Source organism: Oncorhynchus clarkii, chromosome 14, assembly GCF_045791955.1.
Source record: "Oncorhynchus clarkii lewisi isolate Uvic-CL-2024 chromosome 14, UVic_Ocla_1.0, whole genome shotgun sequence".
NCBI classification, from domain to species: Eukaryota; Metazoa; Chordata; class Actinopteri; order Salmoniformes; family Salmonidae; genus Oncorhynchus; species Oncorhynchus clarkii.
Genome location: NC_092160.1, coordinates 13,599,689 through 13,627,113, shown reverse-complemented (window position 1 = coordinate 13,627,113; position 27,425 = coordinate 13,599,689). Strand labels below are relative to the sequence as shown.

The window sequence follows — 27,425 nt, the reverse complement described above, 5'->3', positions numbered from 1 at the left end:
GACTCACTGAATGTAAGCGCTCTTTGACTCACTGAATGTAAGCTCTCTTTGACTCACTAAATGTAAGCTCTGTTTGACTCACTAAATGTAAGCTCTCTTTGACTCACTGAATGTAAGCTCTCTTTGACTCACTGAATGTAAGCGCTCTTTGACTCACTGAATGTAAGCGCTCTTTGACTCACTGAATGTAAGCTCTCTTTGACTCACTAAATGTAAGCTCTCTCTGACTCACTGAATGTAAGCTCTCTCTGACTCACTGAATGTAAGCTCTCTCTGACTCACTGAATGTAAGCTCTCTCTGACTCACTGAATGCCAGCTCTCTCTGACTCATTGAATGAATGAATGTAATCAAATCTACATAACAATGTATGTATGCTATGCATCATTTTTTGATTATTTCCTAAAATAATGTGTTGATTCTGTTAAAGTAGTACCTGATTAATTGTCACACCGGAAAGGTGCAGTGAAATATGTTGTTTTAGTACAGTGCCTCTGGAGCAAATTAGGGTTTGGTGCCTTTCTCAAAGACACATCGGCAGATTTTTCACCTTGACATATTTTTAAGGTGCATACGTTAGTACTTATCCTGCCTTATATGGCGATGGGTAGCCTAAGCCTAATATACCTATCGCCATATAAGGCAGGATAAGTACTAACGTATGCACCTTAAAAATATGTCCACAGTTAGCTAAACTATAAATATATACTCATTATACGCTTAAAAAAACAAAGAGCATTGAAGAGATTGGTAGACAAATTTGAAGGCAATGTCCTCTGCAATAGCTGTCTTATAATTAGAAACTATAGATGTGACATTACAAAATCAGGCTAACATTGGAAACTTCTGAAACAAAAGCCTGCATTTAAATTTCAAAGCTACTCATTTACTTTGAATAGGGCACAATTTAACTTAGCATAAATCCAGTCTCTTCTTCGGAACAAATTATGTGTCTTGTATTGAATCTGAGGCAATTAGGCTCCCAACAATAAGTCATTGGTATTCTGATTGAATGAAAATGCTTTGGTTTAGGCCTGGGTGGGTGGAAGTGGAAGAGTGAGTGGATGGAGGGTTGCAAGGAACATGAACTGAGTGGCCCAGATGTTTCATCAATCAGTTGCATAATGAAATATCAAAGGCTTTCCTTTGTGGACAAGGATACTGCTTAGACTGCTGACTGCACTTGCATTCCTTTTTTTTAATGATTTTTTAAAAACTTTATTTAACTAGGCAAGTCAGTTAAGAAGAAATTCTTATTTTCAATGACAGCCTAGGAACAGTGGGTTAACAGCCTTGTTCAGGGGCAGAACAACCGATTTTTACCTTGTCAGCTCTGGGATTCAATCTAGCAACCTTTCTGTTACTAGCCCAATCCTCTAACCCCTGCTTTAGAGAAGAATTTCCGATATCAGGTTTAGAGCATTACCCTCAGTTATCAAATCTCCATAGATGGCTGACCGTTACATTTTGCAACTCAGCAGAGCTTAATCCCGAGCACCGCTTTCTGAGAAGTAAAGACAAGACATTTACTCTGGGAGAATGTACTGCAATATTTAGTAGGTCTGTGTTTAAAGGTAATTCAACTCGGTGCAGAAAATACACACAATCTTGGTTGTGAACCCACATTTCAGATTGAATGCTTCTACAACATAACATTGCATTTTGCATATATTTGTAAGTGATACATTTATGTGAAAAAATAAGACAAACCGAAACATACAGGTTATGCATTTAAGATACTACCTAGATACTAACTAAGTAGACTGCCGAAGAGGCTGCACCATACAATACCAGCTGAATATCCATACATGTAGTATTAAATGCATGTGACAGAGTATGTCTTCTGATACCATATTTAGAAATAACAATTTACATTAATGCAGAGAATAGAAAAGGCATCGTAAAAAGATTTATAGAAGAATACGTTTCTAATCCACCATGTGCAAGATCACTTCCTGTTTGTAATCCGCATATCCAAATGGAGTAAGGTGTAATATCACCTAGTGTACATGGTCTAGTAATGGTGGATTTTATTTTATGCATAAATATAAATCAGGCCAGGCACTTCATAGGAGGGGTGACATAGTCTTGATAGTCCTGCCATCATCTTATGGCAGCACCTAAAACTGAGGGGACACACTCACTAATTGAGGTCAGAAGATCTCTCAAATAGGACTTTTTAATCTTTCCTAGTCATGTGCTGCTCCTTTTAACAAAATGAAATAGAGAAAGTCCTTCAGGGGTCCACTCTGAAATTAAATGCCCTATAATTCGACAGACAGCTTTCACTGTTGGATGGAGGACTCCCACATCTGTCCCTCATACAACGAAGGTCTCTGGGCTACTTTACTCATTAACTGGGCCCATTATAGCTTCATCTGAGCTGCCGCCGATGCTCCAATCTCCTGTCGACGGAGTTGTCGGTGTTGTCAATCTGGGCCTTCCCTGGCCACACTGATACCTGTCTAGCTCCACGGCTCACAGTTGCGGGGGGGAAAGAGTCTCCTGGACGTTTGATGACAGTTAAATGGATGTCTGATGGGTTTGAAATGAATTGTGCTTCCCTCGATCTGCCATTGACATGCAATCAATATGCAAAACAGAGGAGAATCTGTGCCCATGCACACTAAAGCCTATCTTGTGGGCCAATTTGGATACTTTGATGAGTGAACAGAGATGTTGATATTTGACGACTGACATTTCTTTGTTTTCCTCTCTGACTCAAAAAGAGCATCTAATATGTTCTTCTTAAACCAAATAATTGCACAGATGAATGACCAAACTAGACTATAGAGCATCTACTATACAGTATACAGTAGGGAATATCCTTGCTACATGGAACACTAAACTTAATGTAGCCTACATGTAGTTATTCCACAAATGACAATCATTACTGGAACTATGCTTCGCTATCAACTTGTTTTTGAGTCTGTGGGTAAACCCCTGCCTTTGGAGTGGGGAGAATTCCCAGGCAAGCCTGAGAGATTAGGGCCACCGTCAGGAGTGAAATCCTTTTCTATTGAGCAGAAGCCTGGGAGCTGTTCTGTGGGCTGGCTTCTGCAGTGCCCAGTGGAGAACAGTTAATTGACATTGACTTAAGCATGTCTGCAGGACACCAATAGAGACCCGGCTCCCCCACGGTTCTGAGTGGTGTTTGGAGATTGGGGAGGCAGCTGGGTATGAAAAGGCCACCCCTGAGTAGGAATGCTAATGGAATTGATTTATTTCCCTGTGTCCTGCAGCAATACCTCAGGGCTAATGTTACCAAGGAGTGGACGGAGACTGCTGTGTGCTAAACAGACCAGTTTGCTGAATAGTGATAAGGAAAATAAATCATTATTTATGGACTCAACATTGTGGATAGTTCTCAAATCGGTATAAATACATTATTGTGAGGAGTTGAATTTTTTTTTAAAACTTAATTTCTGGTTTTGTCAAGGTCAGCCGTGAATCTCTGTTGTTTTTTACAGCTTTGATTCAAATGAGGAGCCATGTGACATGTTAGCAACCTTTCAAGATGAGAGAAATATCCTCATGATAGCTGGCAGAGCATACAGCCATAAAAAATCTGTTGCCGCAGATACGGGTTCTGTTGTCCCACCAATAAACTAACAGTATGTAGTTGGTATGGTCAGCTACTTTTTAAAGCTACAATCCTTAATTGAAACAATAACTAAGCAGTCAACCGACCTCTGTTTTGGTAAAAAGCTGAGGGATGGCCCTGGAGAAATGTAACTACTCTCAAATTCATACACAGAGCTATGGATGCAAGGACTGACCATCCATGATATCAACATTATAGTTTTAACCACGTTTTGCAGGTATACAGTTTTTGTTTATATTTAGCTTGTTTACAAACATTGGAGTAAAACAAACGTATATTTTGGGTTCTGATGGGGTACGACAGTTGAACTAAACTCATGATATATAAGTTATATAATTTAAAAAAACAATGGGTATATATCATTAATTTATAAGTCCAAAATGTAATGTAGCAACTAAGGATTCTGCTTTAACAATCAAAACATTTGATCAATCAAATCTGATTGGTAAACAACTTGTGAAATGTCCATAGAAAGCATTGGATTGTAAATGTTATAATCGAAATGCTAAACCTCAACAGTTCAGAGTTATAGTTTTTTGTAGAACAGAGTTCAGTGTTCATCTTTTTATGTCGCTGTGAAAAATGTTGTATTAATGAATTCCAAACCCATAAGAGGGTTGAGCATTGAAGCACAAAGACCATTAAATTGGAAGATATGGATGGAATGACAACTGCTCAAATGGAGGCTTTTTTTGAGCGAGGTGATAAATGACTAAATAGAATTTCTAAGTGATCAAAAGCCCTGCTGTTCTCTATTTGGGTCATTCTCATGAAACCATTCAAATACCATAGCAGTAACGATTTTAAATATAAAACATGTAATTTAGTAATATAACAAAACATCATAATAAAGATAATAGTGTTCTCTACCTTGCATAAAGAGTATTCTCATTACCGCAACGCGTTCAGCTCTGTCTGAATGTATGTAATTCAAACAGAGTCAAATGAAAATACTCTGGTAAAAAAATAAATGGATGTTCTAATAGATGTTTTCAAATGACAGAACAATTATTATCTGAATATTCATGTATAATAAAAATGAAAAAATTGTGGAAGAATTAGGTGTCCATGACTGATGTTCTCATCCTCTGCAACATTTTTGAAGGACTGTTAGAGAGTTTTAAATAAAGTTTGATCTTGAATGAAGCAACACATCTGCCAGTACCTTCAAGATGGCTACCAGGTAAGCAGATCTCTTTATATGTCTCCAGATAAAAGTTAAACCTTCTCTTGTCAGACTGTGTACACGACAGTATTGATTATCATTACCGAAGGTAAAAGGTAGTTTTCCACATTTAGAAAAACGTTAGATTTAAAATGTTCTATGAAAATAGACGGCATTAATGTCTAATTATGTACAATGAGTAAAAAATTGCTTAGTCATTATGTTTTCTATATTGTTAGCAAAACATGCTAAGGTCCCTCTTCCTCCGCAACACCATTCTCACTTACCGCTGCAATTTAAGGCCAGTTGCGGTAGAGAGAACTTCTGTTTCGGTAATGCGAATTTAATCATACAGATTATATTTTTAAATATATATAACGAACTATTAATTGAAATATTATTTACTAGCTGTTGATATTTTGCTTTATGTCCTGTTTAATCGCAGACAGTCAGCAAGTGACAAAAAGAAAGCTTTAGCGAAGGCAGACAGAATTCAGAGAAAAAATGTACACCAACCCAGAACTGCTGGAAGAGTACAGAAGGAAGGAGAGAGAGGTCTGGGGTTGGAGAGTTTACAGCAAGAGTAATTAGCATATATAGTCAATAGGAAGCCTATTCCCCATACAGTGTCTATAGCAAGTCAATACCCTACAGTGTTTAGAAGTTTACACGCACGCACACACACACACGCACACACACACACACACACACTGTGCCATTCAGTCTCTACTATAGGATGACATGTCCATAACAGTAAGATTTTCCCATGTTTTGAGACATGACAATTTCATTCTTCCTTTCCATTTCCAGATATCAAAAATGAAAGCAAAATTGTAAAACCAGGAAAACTCAAGATCTGACAAAGAAGCAACATGAAAAGAAGAAAGAACAGTGGGGGGGAAACTCAAAGGTATTACAGAAAAAATAAACAGCTAAAAGCTGTATTAGACATGACACCATCAAGCCAGGAAGATGATACACTTCAACATGTTCAAGAAGCAAACTGAAGAAGTTATTCAAAATCTTCAAGACAGCCTCCTCAAGAGAACAGCCATTCTCACTTCAGCAGGTAAATGTCCCTGCCATCAACTCAACTCCTAAAAGAAGAGACACCAGGACCAATGAAGACATCTACCCCAAAAGAATCACCCACAAAATATCCGGAGAGATTCAGAAAAGGGGCCAGATATTCCGTAAGAGAGCCTTACCGGACACTATGGCAAATCTTCATAGAAGATTTCTGTCTGAGAATCCAAGGCATAACCTTTCCAAGGCTCCATTCTTTAAACAAGCCATTTTGGATTGGCCAGTGAAGAGTCACAGACAGAGAAACGTGTGCTTGCAAAACACATGAGAACTTTGGCTTGAAGATAAAGAAGCTGCACCAGCTTGGAGGTCATAGAAACTTCATCCCCAATGGACACTGTACAGGCCAGTGTGTGTGGTGATGATGACATGTGCTGTTCTAATGTTTTTGTATGTGTTGTTTTTATGTGTTCTCTGTTTTAGCCTATGTATGTTATGTACTTTTGAAACACAGCAAAATGAAATTGATTGAACTTGAATCCATGATTGTGCCGATATCTCATTTATTTTCTACATAAAACGTTGTTTTTAACCATACCTCAGTCTTAGTATACTTATTATCATTACCGAAATCATCAACCTCATTTCCGAACCTATGTATCATTACCACAACGGGTGTTCATTTAATGTTAATTGAATGAATGGAAAAACAGTAGTTTGCTTTTAAATGCATGTGCAGAATCTATACTTTACGTTCTTTCAGGCTTGCCACATCATTTTGAAAATATGTCAGGTTTCAATGAAATATCAAAAATATTAGGTTGTAGATTGCGTTGCGGTAATGTGAGAAATCAGTCAAAATCAAATAAAAATGTTAATAAAAAAAAATATATTAATTCAGAGTTTCAAGTAACTGTGCATAACTGTTTATAATCAAAAAAATAATAATGTGAAAATGTATTAGCTTTCCTAATGGTCTTGACGTTTTCAGAGCGTTGCGGTAATGAGATTTTTAAGCACTTGTTTTGGAAAATATGTTCAAAAAGGTGTTAAATTGACAGTAAATGATTTTAAATGAATGCTCACAAACACTTAAGACCTTGTTATTAATGCCTACAAATTAAATGTATTGATGCAAGTCTTTTTAAAGATTTCATGTTTGAAATCTTTGAAACCAAGATTTCGTGAGAATAGAACTCTGTACAAACAGAGAGCTAATGCCTGCAACCTTTAAACGTTCATTAAATATCAAAACAAAGGCTGCTTGCATAACAGTACTTTTCCCCCTCCCAGTGAAAATGCTGGAAAATGTCTCACCATTGTAATCGATTCATTTAAATCCTGTGTCTGTGTCCTATGCAATGGCATTTAACATAATTCAAAAAAAATATGTCTATAACCGTTGCTAGGCATACGTCCATCATCTTTCTAGTGGATTTGTTTGGTGTAGAAGGTTGCTCATACCCATATCAGAGACCCTCTCATGGCAAACAGACTTTATTATGAGAGGAGCCCCATTTGCATTACTTTGATGTCCCTTTACCACTCACCCTGCAACATGATTACCAGTTAAATCTTTTGGAAACAAGATCCAATCACCCTTTGAATGACACAGTACATTCTGTTCACAGCCCTTTCGCTTTTATTGAATAGATGTCAAATTGATTGGAAAACGTAGAGATGCATAACAACCATGTGGAGATGAAAAATGAACGTCGTCAGCAACAGAAACAGTTACAATTGATACATTGTTGTCCGCACATGTAATGTCGTTGCTTTACTAAAATAAGCTAAGTATGATTTCATATTGTGGTTCTGGAAGTAATCTCTACAGTCCTACAAAATCTTCTAATTTCCCTATAACAGAACTACGTTTATACCACTGCACTGCTTTTGAATAATTTAGGAGAATTATAATGTACAGTGAGCCATCAGAAACACACGACGATGAACAATTCTATGAAATCACTTTATTCTCAGAGTGTGCGGTGATTCCATTTTGGCAGGAATGTTACAGAGACTAAAAGATCAGCCTAAAATGGCATGCAGGGAGGCTGTCAGGTGGAGCTTTTCAACACAGAAGACACAAACAATTATCTTAACAACCTTGCCTACAGTACATCGCACACCATAAGCATGCACACAATTGTCAACAAATAGAGAGAGAGAGAGAGAGAGAGAGATAGGGAGAAGGGTAAGAAGATTTTACAATACAAAAAAATACTAAAGAGACAGATTTCTCGAAGTACAACCACCAGTGGACGTAAACAGGAACGATACAGACAGAAAACTGCACCAGGATAAGCATCTTCTCAACACAGAGGAAACAGTCGAAGACAATGCAAAGATAGAAACATCAGACAGTTACATTCAAGTCACAACATAGGAATGTTTTAAGTGAGATTTTTGTCAGGCAGTTTTTATCATATCAATGGTTAATTGAGGGGTGAAATGAAAGAATGGTTTAACTTGAAGAGTGAGAAAGAGTGGATCAACAGCAATCTGGCATGGTGTCTACTAGAATAGCAAACAAAGAACCATTTTAGACATTTGACTTGTTTTTCAGCCATTCGTCAATAAGTGGCATTTGTTTGCGATTAGGTGATGATGACAAATAGGCAGAGATGCCATTTTGTAGATGAAAGGTGAAGGTGACTGTTTTTCTTTCTGAGCACTTTCATGACTGTTTAGTATTCTACAATGTGTTCCAAGTAGGAAATCTGGAACTTTGACAGGATTTCAGACAACTGTAAGTTGCTGGAAAACCTTGTCGGGTTGGTTCTATAAAAAAATGTATAAGGGGCAAACCAGATCCATGCCATCTATCCATTATCCTCGCAAATGAATGATGTGGTGTGCTTGGTCCCTAACAACAAAATACTGCAATTTCAAACTAAGTTGTGGTCATTACATGATCACTACAAAATATGAATAAAAACGTACAAACGAAAAGCTAAAATACCTGAGAATTTGAAATGAAGAAAAAACATGAGATAAAGAAATTGAAAATATGAGACATTCTATCACTAACAAGACTATTCTTTGGTTTTTAATAGAATAAAACATGTCAATGATGAATTGAATGCTGTCGATGAATGCATGTGCCAACAACTAATAAATAGAAAAGTAGTATACAGTAATTGTATAATACCAACAAGTATTGGTTGTTCATTTCAGCTAAGTTTTAGCACATTGATAAATAAGTGGCTGAAGGCAGTTCACAAGTACATAAACATCACAGGAAGTTCAATAAATGTGCTCTATTAATGACCTCAAGGTTGTGGCTTTCATATGTCTAGCTTTAAACATTGTAGGCAATTGGCAGGAAAGTTTGAGAGCGTACTATGTAGCTAGGTTTTACATCATGCTAATTTTTCTTCTCTATTTCACTGCTACTACATTAGTAAGGCCCCAGAATCACACCTGGCAGGTTTCTAACGGCTAATCTTGAATCTAACTAGCATCAACACTGGGCCGATATAAACAGTGGCAGTTTCACAAATACCATCGCCTAGCTGCTTGGCACTTGTCTAGTGTACTCAACATTTATTGGTTTGCAAGCAAATATTATTATCCCAGATTGTGCATTATTGACAAATGCTCAATAGCTAGCTAACTAGCTTGTTCACTCCCAAATAAAGGCTTCACAAGCTATCTGTTACCTAGCAGTCTATAAGTTAGCTAGCTAGCTGCTATAATGCATTACATTTTTCCCTTTGATTACGTGTTGGACTTTTTTTTCTGTACATGGCAGGCAAGATAGCTATTGACATTTACTTGGTCATGTGTTGCATCTGTATCTACCTCAACACTTAAAAAGGATTTTCAAGCACAATTTCCTTACAGTAAGAGAAGAACATCAAAGGCATTCTTTACACATACTAGCGACATATTTGTCATTTGATGTCCATGATTATTTGAAGCCAGTGGCCATATGGAATGTGTTAAATATTTGGAATGTTTGAAGCAGACGGTCCATCTTAATTCATTTTAAATTAAGAAATTAAGAAATAGATTGAAAATTATGAAATAAGTTTCAATAAAGTTAGAATAAACTTTCAATAACTTTCAATAAATAATTATGTGGTAGAACTAAAGCACAGCAACTTCTGGGGAAATGTACATGTTGACCTCTGGGATCAAAATGGACAACATATACATGTATACGAACTCAGCGCAGGACAACTCTTTCCTATGGTGTATACATGTGTCTTAAGTTATTACTAATTACCTGTCTTGTCCTGCATTCTCACAATTTACCGGTATGTTAGAACCACAAACCAAATCCCACTGAGAGACAAGGACCCTCACCGGTTCAAATGCTGTCCGATCAAACCCCCAACATTAAGCCAAACCTTCACCTCCACCTCTTTCCCCACATCACACTTCAGACTGAGTTCGTATGCTTTGCCGTTACTAGTCAGACAACGCTGTGTCTGTACACTGACACACAAAACGTATTAAGCTCAACACATAATGAAGAGTGTCTGTTTTTGCTGATTCAGGACTGCACTCCATTTAGTTAACAGGAAAACCTTGAACAATATTGTATATTGCACCATTGTCACTGTCTGTTCACATAAAGTGTGTTCACAACACAGTTGTGCTAGAGAAAATGATGAGTACATGTCGTTAAATCTATATTTACAGACATGGAAATAAGAAGAGTAAGCATCTGTGTCCAATTGCCGGATTTGATTCCCACAAGTCCTACTTTATAGAAGCGAAGCAGATAAAGTTAGCAACAAGACATACAACTCTATTGGTTTGTACTAAGCACAGGTACATCAGGAATGTTGCCAATGTTGTTTGGTTCATTGTTGAGCATTTTCATTATTATCGTGGACATCTCAAGGAAGAACAGTTAGGATGTTTATGTCTAGCCTACTGTACATAGTAGTAGTGGTGTCATTGAAACAAAATTGAAAACCAGAGTTATTGCCTCAATATTAATGTATTTCACTTAATCATAACAAATTAAATGGAATTTGTACATGTACTGTACTCCAAAAATATATATTAACTGCATGCTTGAAAAACATTTATTGTTGAATTAGTTATCCATTTTCTTTCTGGTTCACCACATTGTTACTATTACCATTATTATAATTTATTTTACATTAGAACCTATGAATGTTTTGGGACGTAGAACAGTATATGGATGAAGTCTCAATGGAGAAGCAATAAACAGCTAAATTCAATCAAATTTGATATGATTTGGAGAATTTCTCAAAAGTTTAAATTATGGCTTAGACTTTTTAATATATTTTCTGGTAATCACATATATTTATTTTAAACCAGAGGCTGTTTACAAACAAAAAGGGTGGATTATGGTTGATCTCAGATCACATTCTAAGGCCTGGACACCTTGAAAACCTGACATCAAATGTGTCTTTAAGTTAATGTTTTGGATCTATGCAGATGCTACATAGGTCTCATAGTATCACCAATCAGTGGTCTTCCTTCCACATAAGACAATGTAACACAGATCATTTAAGTTAAGGACAAATATTATGGCATCTTGATTCAACCAGGGATCTTAGAACAGGGATGTATGGGTGAAGGAGAAGGGTTGGTTAGGATGGTGGTCTTGGTTATGTGTGTTGGAAGGTTAACAATCTAATATCGCCAGCACTGTTACTTTTTATTGAACATATCCATAAGTGGACCAGGAAGGAATTTCATGACGGTGTCCATGATACTTTCCTCCTCCTCCTCCTCGTCTCCGCAGCCAGGTGGGACAGCCTTCTTTGGGCGGGTGAGACTCCCTTCTGCTGCCTGATCCAAAGCAGCCTGGGCCTCGGCTTCCTTCTCCTCCTTCTTCTTGATGCCGTACTGGAACAGAAAACAAACAAAGGCAGCCATTTTATGGAACAAATATAAACTTCACATCACACGTGCACTTCTGTACTTTCTATCAATTTTGTGGCGCTCTTCAGTCTTAATAGAGTTTTGTGCACCTCAATGTGACAATATAATACACATAACAGTACAAGTAAAAGGGGGGGGGGGGGTAGTCTACCTTTTCTCCTTGCAATGCCTCCCCTGGAATAAACAAAGTGTAGAGTGCTTTTTTGAATGCACAACCAAGATCTTGAGCTTGCAATGAACTTGTCTCGTTATGACCCGCCAAGATGCGTTGTGCCAGTTACTTGGCAATGAGCCACCTGGCACTTAATCTGCCTCCTTGAATACCAACAATTTGCATAGTAATATAGAGACCTTGTGCCCCTCTCCATTCAAATCAAGTGGATTTGTTCTTGAATTAAAGTCATTATTTTAATACTAAGCTGAATATTGGCAGGAAAATCCTTTTAGTGTAAAATCATTTCAACAACTTCACTTGTCTTTCCTCCACATTCAATTCAGGTTGAAATAATGGATCACATCATACTTCAAGTGATACATTTTTTGGGGGGAATTTTGTGTTCCTCTGGAGACATATCTCAATGGTTGTGTATGTACCCATTATCGTTGCGAAATATCTCAACCTTCTTCTGTCTTTGATCAAGTAGTGTAAAACACATTATGGAAAATGGAAATCATTTCCTCTTGCAGGACATTAAATAACAATTAATCAATACATTAACCAATCAATCACCATGCATTTAAATAATTTAGCAGACAATTAGGGTTAAGTGCCTTACACAACGGCACATCGACAGATGTTTCACGTAGTCGGCTCAGGGACTTGAACCAGCAACCTTTCAGTTACTGGCCCAATGCTCTTAAACACCACGCTTCCAGCCCCCCGTGATTTTCAGTATAACATGATCTACAACAATAGCGCCCATTATACTGCACAGTAGGAACAAAACAAGACTACTTTCTCTGAGATCAGCCAGGTGAGCTTTCCACTATGCGAGGGAGGATTGGGCCTCTATTAGACCTCTGGCTGAGAGAGCTTCTGGTGAGTTACTGTCAGATGCTGAGGAGGGGAGAAGGGCCACAGTGAGGGCCGACAGCCTACCTGACTGACTGATGGACCATCCTGGGGCACGGAAGCGGAAAATGAGTCGGACTCTCCTGTGACGCTTTGCTGCTCTCCCAAGCAGAGAATGTGATTCTCAGCCAGTAAACATCTTAAAGGAGGATGGATCTCGTGGCTTTAGCACAGAGAGGACATAGTTTGTGAACTGGGACTCAGAAGGGGGCAAGGCAGGGAGTGCTCTCAGTACTAGAGGTCGACGACTATGATTTTTCAACGCCGATACCGATTATTGGAGGACCAAAAAAGCCAATACCGATTAATCGGACAATTATTTTTTATTTATTTGTAATAATGACAATTGCAACAATACTGAATGAACACTTATTTTAACTTCACATAATACATCAATAAAATCTATTTAGCCTCAAATAAATAATGAAACATGTTCAATTTGGTTTAAATAATGCAAAAACAAAGTGTTGGAGAAGAAAGTAAAAGTGCAATATGTGATATGTAAGAAAGTTGACGTTTCAGTTCCTTGCTCAGAACATGAGAACACATGAAAGCTGGTGGTTCCTTTTAACATGAGTCTTCAATATTCCCAGGTAAGAAGTTTTAGGTTGTAGTTATTATAGGAATTATAGGACTATTTCCCTCTATACCATTTGTATTTCATTAACCTTTGACTATTGGATGTTCTTATAGGCACTTTAGTATTGCCAGTGTAACAGTATAGCTTCCGTCCCTCTCCTCACTCCTCCCTGGGCTCGAACCAGCAACACAACGACAACAGCCACCATCGAAGCAGCGTTACCCATGCAGAGCAAGGGGAACAACTACTAGAAGGCTTAGAGCGAGTGACTTTTGAAGCGCTATTAGCGCACGCTAACTAGCTAGCCATTTCACTTCGGTTACACCAGCCTCATCTCGGGAGTTGATAGGCTTGAAGTCATAAACAGCGCAATGCTTGACGCACAACGAAGTGCTGCTGGCAAAATGCACGAAAGTGCTGTTTGAATTAATGTTTACGAGCCTGCTTCTGCCTACCACCGCTCAGTCAGATACTTAGATACTTGTATGCTCAGTCTGATTATATGCAACGCAGGACACGCTAGATAATATCTAGTAATATCATCAACCATGTGTAGTTAACTACCGATTATGATTGATTGTTTTTTGTAAGATAGGTTTAATGCTAGCTAGCAACTTACCTTGGCTTACTGCATTTGCGTAACAGGCAGTCTCCTTGTGGAGTGCAACGAGAGAGAGGCGGGTCGTTATTGTATTGGGCTAGTTAACTGTATGGTTGCAAGATTGAATCCCCCGAGATGACAAGGTGAAAATCTGTCATTCTGCCCCTGAACGAGGCAGTTAACCCACCATTCCTAGGCCAACATTGAAAATAAGAATGTGTTCTTAACTGACTTGCCTAGTTAAATAAAGGTATACATTTTTTTTTTTTTTTTTTTTTTTTTAAATCGGCAAATCGGCACCCAAAAATACCGATTTCCGATTGTTATGAAAACTTGAAATTGGCCCTAATTAATCGGCCATTCCGATGAATCGGTCGACCTCTACTAAGTACTATCTGAGGCATATAGAAATGCTAATGCTAATTTTGTCACAATAACACAAATCAAAAGTGTGTAAGACATTCATTACAATGCATCAGACTGGTATTGTGGAATATTCTAATCAAGTGAGAGACTTTGTTATTTCTTCAAACAATCATCTTTATTCAATATCGATTAATTATTGCAATAATGAGACTAGTCAACCGGCCGAGCAGCCTAACTCATAACGAAAAAATAAAGATCATATATAGGACCTAAAAATCCTTATTCAGGGCTGGTTCCACCCCTCCCATAAGCCACCCTGGTCTATCTCCTGGTTATCTGCATGGGGTGTTGTTTAAGCCACAACCTGGCTTAGTTTCCCAGATGCCAGGAAGATGAAACAATGAGGGATTGTTCTAAACTCTTCCAGGCTCTCTCTATCTCAGGTCACACACACCACATCTTGTCTATGGAATGCCAGCTTTAGGTTTTTATCACCAAGTCATTGTCAGCTCAAGCTATCTCTAGCAAAACCCATTTATTTGACCATACTCCCAGACTAACTGCCGGAAGCTAGAGTGGAATAGAAACACAAAATTAAACAGAACAGAAATGTCCTACTTTCTGTTAAGTGTATAATCGTTAACTATTAATATCAAACAAATCAGGTAAATACATCATTTTTCTAACACACTGGTCATATTTCATATTCCAATGTGAATTTGCTAATTGCTCATGATTCTTTAATGGTAAGCCTGCTAGAAAAGGCATTCTTTCATCTTCGAGGCTTAAACAATGAAATAAACTGACTCACTTGATTTTCCAAGACAATTCCTGACTGCTTTACACAACGGCACAATAGAGACGGCACAAGTTTGCTAGAAGTTACTGAAAGAGCCGTAGCATTTTGCTGATGCCAATAGTGTGGTTGTGCATGTTGGAGAAGATCAACAGAGATGCTACTCAGTCACATCTTGAGTGACACATGGAGATTAATTCTTAATCCTGGTGAGATCAGCTAAGTGCCAGTGCCGCAAATAAGACGCTGCGTCTTTAGCCCCTCTCTTTGCATAGGAATTGATTGGCATTAAATAGGAAGTTGGTTATCTCACAGACGGTGATGATTCCACACATTACTCCACTCTTACTAACAGTAACATCTACAGATTACATACAGTGAGGAAACCTTTAAGTCTGGTTTAAAGACTGATCACACCTATTGTATTGGATGTTAAAGGCCCAGTGCAGTCAAAAAACGTGAGTTTACAAAACAATAAGGACATCTGCTCTTTCCATGACATAGACTGACCAGGTGAATCCAGGTGAAAGCTATGATCCCTTCTTGATGTCACTTGTTAAATCCACTTCAATCAGTGTAGATGAAAGGGAGAAGACTGGTTAAAGAAGGATTTTTAATCCTTGAGACAATTGAGACATAGATTGTGTATGTGCTCCATTAAGAGGGCGTATGGTATGATGACCCTCCTACTTTGTCTGCTGTATTCTTTCTCTCTGTTCTAGTTTTCCTTAATAAGATGTCGGTGGGCGGAGCTGGGAGTGTCGTCAGTGAAATGGGACACACCTGGGATCAGATGAGGGTAAGCAACAACACGTCTGCCACGCTGCTCATCAACACTGGGGCCCCTCAGGGGTGTGTGCTTAGTCCCTCCTGTACTCCCTGTTCACCCACAACTGTGTGGCCAAGCACAACTCCAACACCATCAAGTTTGCTGACGACACAACAGTGGTAGGCCTGATCACTAAAAATGATGAGACAGCCTATAGGGAGGAGGTCAGAAACCTAGCAGCGTGATACTAGGACCACAACCTCTCTCAATGTGAGCAAGACAAAGGAGCTGATCGTGGACTATAGGAAAAGGAGGGCCGTACAAGCCCCCATTAACATCGACAGGACTGAAGTGGAGGGGGTCGAGAGTTTCAAGTCCCTTGGTGTCCACATCACCAACAAACTATCATGGTCCAAACACACCTTTTCCTCCTCAGGTGACTGAAAAGATTTGGCATGGGTCCCCAGATCCTCAAAGTTCCATAGCTGCACCTTCGAGAGCATCCTGACCGGTTGCATTACCGCCTGGTATGGCAACTGCTTGGCATCTGACCGACCGTAAGGCGCTACAGAGGGTAGTGCATACAGCCCAATACATCACTGGGGCCAAGCTTCCTGACATCCAGGACCTATATAATAGGCGGTGTCAGAGGAAGGCCCAAAACATTGTCAAAGACTCCAGTCACCCAAGTCATAGTGTTCTCTCTTCCACCACATGGCAAGTGGTACCGGAGTGCCAAGTCTAGGACCAAAAGGCTCTGTAACAGCTTCTAATCCCAAGCCATAAGACTGCTTAACAACTAAACTAATCAAATGGCCACCCAGATGATTTACATTGAACCCCCTGTATATAGCCTAATTGTTATGTAAATGTATTGTGTTACCTTATTGATTGATTAGAATTTCTTTACTTTATTTAGTAAATATTTGATTAACTCTAGTTCTTGAACTGCATTGTTGGTTAAGGGCTTGTCAGTAAGCATTTCATGATAAGGTCTACACCTATTGTATTCAGCCCGAGTGAGAAATAAAATTGGATTTGATTAGTGATAATCACCCCCAAAAATTGTTAGGTTGATATTGAAGGCTAATCTGATGGATTTCCTTTGAACAGCAGAAAGAACTGCTTCTGCTACAGTTAGAGCATGATTGTGTTAAGCATGATAAGGAACTGGAATTTAAACAGGAATTGGAGGGTGCTGATCGTGTTAAGCATGATAAGGAATTGGAATTTAAACAGGAATTGGAGGGTGCTGATCATGTTAAGCATGATAAGGAATTGGAATTTAAACAGGAATTGGAGGGTGCTGATCGTGTTAAGCATAATAAGGAATTGGAATTTAAACAGGAATTGGAGGGTGCTGATCGTGTTAAGCATGATAAGGAATTGGAATTTAAACAGGAATTTGAGGGTGCTGATCATGTTAAGCATGATAAGGAATTGGAATTTAAACAGGAATTGGAGGGTGCTGATCGTGTTAAGCATGATAAGGAATTGGAATTTAAACAGGAATTGGAGGGTGCTGATCATGTTAAGCATGATAAGGAACTGGAATTTAAACAGGAATTGGAGGGTTCTGATCGTGTTAAGCATGATAAGGAATTGGAATTTAAACAGGAATTGGAGGGTTCTGATCGTGTTAAGCATGATAAGGAATTGGAATTTAAACAGGAATTGGAGGGTTCTGATCGTGTTAAGCATGATAAGGAACTGGAATTTAAACAGGAATTGGAGGGTGCTGATCGTGTTAAGCATGATAAGGAATTGGAATTTAAACAGGAATTGGAGGGTTCTGATCGTGTTAAGCATGATAAGGAACTGGAATTTAAACAGGAATTGGAGGGTTCTGATCGTGTTAAGCATGATAAGGAACTGTAATTTAAACAGGAATTGGAGCGCGCTAAAACCAAGCTGCAACAAGAGTGGCTGGAAGTGGTTTTGGGAAGGAAAGCACTTGGGAGAGTTTGCTTAGGGAAGGTGACCCTGATTTACCTACGGGTCGCTCCTCTCTCGGAGGTGCCCCGGACACGTTTGAAACTTACTGCTGTTGCCAAAATGTAATGACAAGGAACCTGAGATGTTATTTTCGTTTGAGCGCGTTGCTGATGCTAGGAGTTGGCCTGATTTTTGATCGCACTTGCAATGTGTTGACTGGTAAAGTGCAGGAAGCATATTCAGCTTTTGATGTAGCCGACAGTGTCAGCTATGGTAAGGTTAAAATCACTTTTACAGATTTACTAATTGGTCTTTGAGGCATAACGACAACGATTTAGAACTTTAAAAAGGGTTGATAAACAGATTCATGTTGATTTTACAATTATGCTAGAGCAATTTAAGGACATAATCCTTGATCGAATAGCCACGTACATTAACGAAAAGAGTGTCTCTGAAGCTGCAGTTTTGGCGGACGAGTTTGTTTGGACTCACGAGAGTGGCTTTGCAGAGCCCCGTATTCCGAGTGAGTGGGGGCGTTTGGATAGATTTGGGCCTTGCCTAACGAGACACTGTGGTTCACGGGCAGTGCTTCATTCATCTAGGTCATTGGAAAACAAATGTCCTTCTCTCAGGGCTAAGGGTAAATGTAGTACTCATGCTAATATTAAACCTAAGCCTACGGCGTTAGCAGCGCCTGTCCGACATCCATTCACTCCTCTCACTCGGTCTCATGCCCAGGTTCATGTGAAAGTCCCAATTGACCCAGATTATTTACATTTCATTCGGGAGGATTTTGTGTCTCTGTTAGGAAGTAATAACCCAGTGCCAATGAAGATCCTGAGGGACACAGGTGCCTCTGGGTTGTTTGTCTGTGTTACCCTTCTCTGCTGAGACTGATTCAGGGAATAGTGTTTTAATTTGGGAAATCGGGTTGAACAAAGTTGTATGACCAAATTGTGCCCGTGAAACAGTTAGGAGATGTCGTCCATGGCTATTTTCTCCAGGATGATGTCCTGATGAGAGAATGGGTGCCTCATAGTAGTTTCGTGGGGGAGGCTATTATTTAGGTTGTTGTACCAGTTAGGTTTTGTGAGTTGGTGTTGAAAACTTCCCAGGACAATGCTCCTGGACATCTGTGCATGAGGAAAACCTACAATCGCATACTTAGACATTTATTTTGGTCTAAGTTAAAGAGGGATGTTTCTACATTCATCAACCTGTCAATTAACGGGTAAACTAATCAAGCTATTAAGCCGGTACCGCTGTATCCTATTCCCATAGTCAGCCGGCCTTTTGAGTATCTGATTGTTCACTGTGTTGGCCCTTTGCCTCGCTCTAAGAATGGTAGTAGTTACCTGTTCACTGTGATGTGTTAGACCACTAGGTTTCCTGCTGCCTATCGTCTCTGGTCTATCACAATTAAGTTCATGCTAAAAGCTTTGACTCAGTTTATCCCGCTGTTTGGAATCCAAAAGGATATTCAGATGGTGTGTTTGGTCAGGTTCTCCAACAGCTCCATATTAAACACAATTTGGTTAGGGCCTATCACACGCAGAGTCAAGGAGCGCTGGAGCGCCCTTAAGTCTTTTAAAGCTTATTGTACAGAGATGCATAAGGATTGGGAGGAGGGGTTGCCATGATTAGGTTTCACAGGTTTAATTACAAATGACCTAGTGTTTGGACATGGTGTGCACTGACTTCTGGCAGTGCTCTGTGATGACTGGGGTTCACCCAGGCCACCTCAGTCCCTGTTGTCTTATGTGTGTGTGGTTTCCGGCAGTGCCTGTGCACCGCTGGTGGGATGGCTGAAGAGGACTGTCATCTTCACATGCGAGGATGAAAGGAATATTTGGGGTTTGTGTCTCATTGGAAGGTGAAACTTTGCCCCAGTCTGAGGTCCTGGGCGCTCTGGAGCAGGTTTTCATCAAGGATCTCTCTGTACTTTGCTCCGTTCCTCTTTGCCTCGATCCTGACTAGTCTCCCAGTCACTGCCGCTGGAAAACATCCCCACAGCATGATGCTGACACCACCCTGCTTCACCGTAGGGTTTCCTCCAGACGTGACGCTTGGCATTCATGCCAAATAGATCAATCTTGGTTTCATCAGAACAGAGAATCTTGTTTCTCATGGTCTGAGAGTCTTTAGGTGCCTTTTGGCAAACTCCAAGTGGGCTGTCATGTGCCTTTTACAAAGTAGTGACTTCAGTCTGGCCACTCTACCATAAAGGCCTGATTCGTGGAGTGCTGCAGAGATGGTTGTTCTTCTGGAAGGTTCTCCCATCTCCACAGAGGAACTCTAGAGCTCTGTCAGTGACCATCAGATTCTTGGTCAGGGAGGCCAAGGGCCTTCTCCCCCAAGTGGCCAGCTCTAGAAAGAATGGAGGCCACTGTGTTTTTGGGGACCTTCAATGCTGGATAAATGTTTTTGAACCCTTCCCCAGATCTGTGCTTCAACACAGTCCTGTCTCGGAGCTCTACGGACCATTCCTTCGACCTCATGGCCTTATTTTTTTCTGTCAACTGTGGGACCAACTGCCTTTCCAAATCATGTCCAATCAATTGAATTTACCACAGGTAGACTAAAATCAAGTTGTAAAAACAGCTCAAGGATCAATGGAAACAGGATGCACCCGAGCTCAATGTCCAGTCTCATAGCAAAGGGTCTGAATACTTATGTAAATAAGATATTTCTGTTTATTTTTAATAAATTAACAAACATTTCTAAACCTGTTTTCACTTTGTCATTATGGGGTATTGTGTGTAGATTTGTATTTTATTTAATCCATTTTAGAATAAGGCTGTAATGTAGCAATGTGGAACATGTCAAGAGGTCTACATACTTTCCGAATGCACTGTATAGAGTTTCTACAGAGAAACAGGGGTTGTGAAAGACTCTCCCATTCTGTCTACCGTATTCTTTCTCTCTGCTCTTGTTTTCCCCCCCATACATCAAGGAGACTCTCTCCACGCAGACACACTGTTGTTTTTGTTGTGACATTTTGGGGCTTCTTTGTGTTCATTTGTTTTGGCACCTCTCAACACCCCTCATTATCCCCATCTATGCATGCATCCACTACACACACCACTGTTACTTGTATATAGTTTACTTTGTGTAATAAATATATTTAGGTTATTTATTTATCTCCGTTTTCTCTGTCTTTGTTATGGTCTACGAGCCGGTTTGTAACAATGTGCAAGACTAAAGATTTAAGTGCTTTTGAATTGGGTAGGTACTGGACGCACTGGTTTGTGTCAAGAACTGCAATACTGCTGGGTTATTCATGACCAATAGTTTCCCGTGTGTATCAATAATGGTTCACCACCCAAAGGACATCCAGCCAACTTGACACAACTGTGGGAAGCATTGGAGTCAACATGGGCCAGCATTCCTGTGGAACGCTTTTGACACCTTTGAGTCTATGCCACGACAAATCGAGGCTGTTCTGAGGGCAAAAGTGGGGGAGCAACTCAATATTAGGAAGGTGTCCTTAATGTTTTGCACATTCAGTGTATATTTTCACACTATGAGGTTGTAATAATACTGTGAAATTGTTAAAATGATAATGCCTGAAAGTGATGCCTATTTTGGTGGGATGGAGTTTTGGCCTGCCTGGTGATAGTGTTTTAACTACTTTGGAGGTATGAAACGAACAGACAATCATATCAGTCCAAAATATCAAATTCCCAGTTTATGCTTCAAAACCAACTTTATAAGTTGTTAAAATATAGGTTATATTTGATCCATGTACATTAAGGCATTGTTGGCAGAATAGATGGATGCAGTTAAATCCATGATTACTATAATTCACCACAATACATTTCTTGGTAGTGCAAGAAATATTGCTATCAGGTTGTAAATCACCGCTGGCCTGGTACATTGCTTGCTGCCATTTGGCATGCACTGTTCAGTTTTATTGACTCCATTTTTTAAACAAAAACGGACGACTAAGGCTGGAAATGTCAATACAATCAAACTAGCAAGGGCAATGAACACAAGTCTGTCATAACGTGGCTAATAAGCTAATGCACATGTGTCAAACAAGGCCAGTGGGCTGAATAGGACACACAAACGAGTATAAATGAGTCAACGGTTTTTGAGTCATCTACTTTATTAAATTACAGCCTGATGCGCTCATATTGGTGAATTCAACTTCAATTGCACTGCTTCCATGTGTCCCGTTTACAGCGCGCAGCGGAGGGAAAGTGTACAGACACACGCCAGTCCTAGCTCGGCTCCTAAAATGTTGCAGTCTGTCTTCGTATTTTAAAGCTTGACAATGAATAATCTAAAAACTAAACCTGCAACAAAACACCATGCAAAGGAGAAACATGGAGGCCTATTACAGCAACAATTGATCAGTAGCCTAGTCTGGCCGCACCGGAGCAGTGCAAAAAAATAAAACTAGTTTTAAGTTTAAATGTTGCAACAATCTTGCTACGTTTTTGTTATTTGGAGTTATTACATACTTTTTGATTAGAGTTGGAGCATATTATGCACATCTGCAAACATAGCAGCAAAGGCTGGACAAATATAATGTATATTTAATTTTAGTGTTAAAATGCTATATACAGACATTATAAAGGGCCATTGGGTTTGCAGTTGCATGTAAAAAAAAAAATCAAATAGGTTATGTCTGGCCTGCAATTTCGTTGAGTTTTTTTCAATATGGCCCTTTCGCTGATTGAGTTTGACACCCCTGGGATAGCATATCTATTTATTTAGCAAGCTAAAAACACCAGGCATAACATTACTTAGCTAGCTGCTGGGATGATGTCATATAATTTTTCAGTTGCTACAGCTAGAGATGCAGGTGTCATGGTTAGCTCGCATGAAATGTGAATCGCTTTACTACTGTAACTAGCTTGCTATACTGAACTTGAACGATATCCACAGTTAGCATATGTCTTTGTTGTCAATCAAATGTATTTGACATCGATCAAATGGGCAGGCAAGTTCCCATTCAGTTGTCAAAAGGTGGGTTAAGACAAGCATGCCTTGGCAGGCAAGCTGCAGAAGGACGAGCAGTCTACTATTCCCAATTGTTTATCTGTGCAATTTTGACGGTCAACTAGATTAAAAAAAGGTTTGAGGGTTTAAATAATGTTCCCTCGTTCGATTTTAGCCAATCTTGCTCTGGCTAGCATTATTTGTTGATATTGTTGTTATTATTGATGTGCATAGGCAACCGAGGGACAGAGAGTCTACCTTTTTCTTGGTTGTTTGATGAATAGGACTCCCGTGGTGTTTATGTATTTGCAGAAATCCATTCAGGTGTATTTTGTGTATTTTGGCGAATGCGTTCTAATGATCTAAACTCACCCTGTTGCCTGTAAACACAGTCCAGTTCAAAGTGAGTTATGGGGCGGCAGGTAGCCTAGTGGTTAGAGCATTGGCCTAGTAACCGAAAGGTTTTAAGATCGAATCCCCAACAAGGTAAAAATATGTCGTTCTGTCCCTGAACAAGGCATTTAACCCACTGTTCCTAGGCCGTCATTGAAAATAAGAATTTGTTCTTAACTGACGTGCCTGGTTAAATAAATGGCCAGTGTACCAAATTGATTATTTGCATATAGGTCTACTGTAGCTCTGATTGGCTATGCGCATCGGTCCATGTAGACTCCCGGACAAGACCGATGGTTTTATTAATTGTCTTAGCGCATGGCTGCTTTCCCACTCTATATTGCTAGAGAATTTTAACATTACATTTTGAAATACATGAAAATGACCATGAGTGCTTGCTTGTCATATTCTTCCTGGGGGTCTATATGAACAGATTTGAATAAGATTTCATATTGCTAAAATGCTGCCAGTTCCACTTTAATAGACCAATAAGAAAGAGTTCCAATCCTCTGCCAATAACAGCTAGTTTTCAGTTTTCCCCTCCCTACTCAGACCACTCCCAGACAGTCCTAGATAAAATCTTGCTTGAGAAATTAGTCTTTGCTAAGAAGACATTTAGTCAGTCTCCACAGTCTTCGGTTTCCAACACTTGCTGAAGCTGCACTTTGTCATTTCTGTCTCTCTCCAAAGCAAGGGCTCTCATGACTCACTCAAGCTTACGGCTACTTCTCCAACTCTAAAGCATGTTTCTCTGAGGTTATATCAAGTCACTCTTTTCTTGCCAAGCTCAAAAGACACCGCTACTGAACCAAGCTACCAGATTTTCAACATTGGATGACATGGAAATAATTATCAAATAGGAATTCAACAAGCATAGTGCATTGTTTGTTTATGCACAGACAGACAGACATACATATAAACACACACACATCGATAATGTATGCATGAGTTTTGCTTCGGGAGGCAATCACATGTGAGTATGAAACTTGCAATGGGATTGAATATATTTAAATAAGATTCATAATTTAACAGGATTACATTTTTACCTTATCCCTGATGCCCTGTCGGACGTTTTCTCTCTCCGATTCCATTTTTGCATATTTTGCCTTCCTCTCCTCTTCCTGTTGCCGAAGTGCCTCTTGTCTTTCCTCCTCCTTTTTCTCCGCATCAGGATCCTTCTCAGCCTCTTCCCCACCCAGCATTTTCCCCATGTCTTTGGTAGCTCCTTTAGAGGTGAACGAAAGGGGGGGGAAGACGTGTCAGTCATGGGTCTGTTATGAGGGAACCCACAGTACAGTATTGAACAACAGAGGAAACAACAACTCCGAATGTGAACCCATTTAAAGAACCTCTAAATGATTTCCTTTTGATGCGCTTTGCGTTGGACTCTTCGGCCATGGCTATCTCTGTCAGAGGCTGAGCTACACACAAATGTTCCAACTGGACAGTGGGTCAAGACTTGAGAACAAAGGTATTTTTTTATGGCTTGGAGTTCTGTGGCAGGATTTGAAGATAGCTGATAATAAGCAGATAATAGGACATCCTCTCATTGATCTCTACCCCTGGTCGGGCTTGTTAGATATGCTAGAAAAAAAAGAGCACAGAGAAGTCTTATTCAATGAAGTCTTATTCAATGACATTTGGATTTCATTACGGAATATACCGTAGCCCTGGAGTGCGTCACTGGATCACTTCTATTCCGAAGTGAAAAGAGGCTGGACAGGCTTGCCAAAAGCCAAGTGAATAGGCATTACCTCAGAGACCAATTGCTCATGCATACTCTGCATTGACCAAGCAGATGGACATTTACATACTGTATGTCGAAACTTTGGACTATTGGGAAGGAAAAGAGAACATGAAGACAAAAACGCAGGCAGTTATTATAAATGGAGAAGAGGGGAGTTGATTAACATCGAATGGTTTATTCCGTGCAGACATTTGGCTGAAGTAGTTGTAAGTGGTGACAGGTCATATAGGTCACATCTGGGACTTGAGCATGTTTTCCTTCCCAACTTTTTGGAAAGTGTTCCCCTCGTCATAATTAAGCGGTTTGCTTAACCTGCAAAACGGACACTATGCCAGCTGCTCTGAGCATTATGACAAAAAAATCACACTAGGACAATCAGATCACTTACTCTGTCAAATTAAACAAATCCACTTCGCTACCTTTTTGATGTTCCTGAGAAGGATGCTTGTGTATTTTCCTAAAATCAAGACCACACATTTCAGCAAAATACACTCACGAATAATAGATTAAAGAATGTCTACATAACACTTTAAAAGATGTAAAAGTCGAATACTACATTTAGAGTGAGAGTCAGATTGCAGAGGGCTGCTCCAATGTGTATTCTCCTCACATCGAGGTCTGACACGGAGCGTGTCGAGGCATGAGACATTGTGTATTCAGTACGGAAACTTCACATACTCTCCTCCAACAGCTGGACCCATGCCTGTGCTCTCGCTCTCTCTCTCACGGCCGCCCATGGATACCCAGACACCCTCACACACCACACCGCTCATGCCCCAACTCGCTTGAAATGTATTTTAATGAGAACTGGGCCTCCCTGATGACAGAGGAAGATGCAGTGGAGATGGCTCCACCACACCCCATCCTTCCCGAACCTTTCCCGGTCCAAAAGGCTTACTCTTTCAGCATTAGTCCCGCTGTCTTGATCCAATCTGTGCAAAGTTCCGACAAGCCAGGCTGCACCTAGCTCTCCAGAGGAGGAAGAGAACACACGGCCATCTGGTTTCAACCCGAAATGTATGAGATTGCCTGCCATGACCTTCGGGGTCGCTGGCTACTCTCCACCATGCATTCTGATGCTGGCAAGCAGGAATTAGGCAAAACTACAGCACCTCGTCCTGAGAAGAGAACGTTAATTCATAAACACACTGTCAAATTTGGTGTTTCATTAGCGAGTTAGCATAGCAAACAAACGACTAGGACTAGGTTTTGTCGACATCTCACAAAGGGTCCTTTGAGGTCTCCTCGTTGCTTTACACATCAGTCTTAACAGTTTCATTCTACAGTGGATGTCATATAACGTGCCATTGAACACCAATTTTGATGATACATTACACGTAGGGGTGAAATAGTGGTGAATTAAATTAAATGGAGTTTCTCTCCTTAGCATTGGAGACCACATAGATTTGTAATGAAAAATGATCTGTTCAAAATGGCACAATCCCCCCACCTATAATATTGTAACCCTTAGATGCTTCCATTTCCAATTATGATCCACTGTATTCATTGTATAATGAGTGGGGTGTGATGTTACATCGTGTCTTTAAATGTAAGCCATTTGGAAGCAAGCTGAATACAAAGCTAAATCTGAATGAGGCCATAAAACGATTGACCTTTCTACAAAAACCCTTATAATGTAATGCATTCACGGCTGAAGAAAACAGTTACTTTTAGAGAGCTGATGAAAGGCAAGGCTGTGATGAGCTGTATTGAAGAGCAGACTCGTTGCAGTGACTTCTACGAAGGACAAAAAAACATTGAGGCATCGTGGGGAACAAATATTTCACTCTAACTAATATTTTCACTCAAGGTCAGAATAAAGAATATCCCGTCTCAACAATGTATTGAACTTCTCTACAAGGTAAGCGCCACCGTCACTGATCTCACCCGTTTGAGTGAACACTCTCCGCGGTTGCCAGACGCCTGGGAAGATGTTTCCAACTTGCACACACATTTGTTTTGAGATTCTTCATGTACTGTAATGAAAATAACTCTATAAATCTACTATTATTATTATTTTTATTATTATCATCATCTGAAAAATAGAAATCCTGCAGAGTCTTGCTACTTCCAACATGTGGTTCATTGTTACATAGTGACAGACAACTCTAGCACACAGTCCAGTTAAATCCTAAGTACATTATTTTGTCATGGTTTTACCATCTCTGTGTGTGCAATGTTGTAATTAGAATTGATTTCACACAATATGGCCCTTTCCTGGCCCTTGGCTGTTAATAAGTCAGAAAACCTACATGGAAACCCTGGCTTCCGACAAAACAACTTTCATAGGTATACTGTATATTCTCAGCTTTGCTTGTCTTTATTACTGTTGACGATGGCATCTGAACGTTATCGGCTTTTAATTAATACCATTTTCTCTTAGCAACGCTGTTCTGTTCCTCTTCTCCCATCACACCGTACGCTTAATCTCAGCTCCCCAGGCCAATTAGCTCATCTGATTGTGACAAAGTTGCAGCGGAACAGCATGAGACAGCCACCATCCCTTTAGTCCTAGTGGTGCCACTCCCTACCAGCTGTGTAGCCTAAGTGCTAA

General features: G+C 39.8%; 1 protein-coding gene across 1 annotated transcript in view; it reads right to left on the bottom strand.

Annotated features, from left to right (window-relative positions):
- Positions 1-7,752: 7,752 nt before the first annotated feature.
- The window catches only part of LOC139366320 (complexin-1-like), a 63,608-nt gene continuing 43,935 nt past the window's right edge, over positions 7,753-27,425 (bottom strand). Inside the window, exons 3-4 of the mRNA XM_071103676.1 lie at positions 24,171-24,349; positions 7,753-11,629 (exon numbers count right to left, since the gene is read on the bottom strand). Of these exons, the coding sequence (XP_070959777.1) occupies positions 11,432-11,629; positions 24,171-24,349 (377 nt within the window). The 3' untranslated portion in view covers positions 7,753-11,431. The remainder of the gene's footprint in view (positions 11,630-24,170; positions 24,350-27,425) is intronic.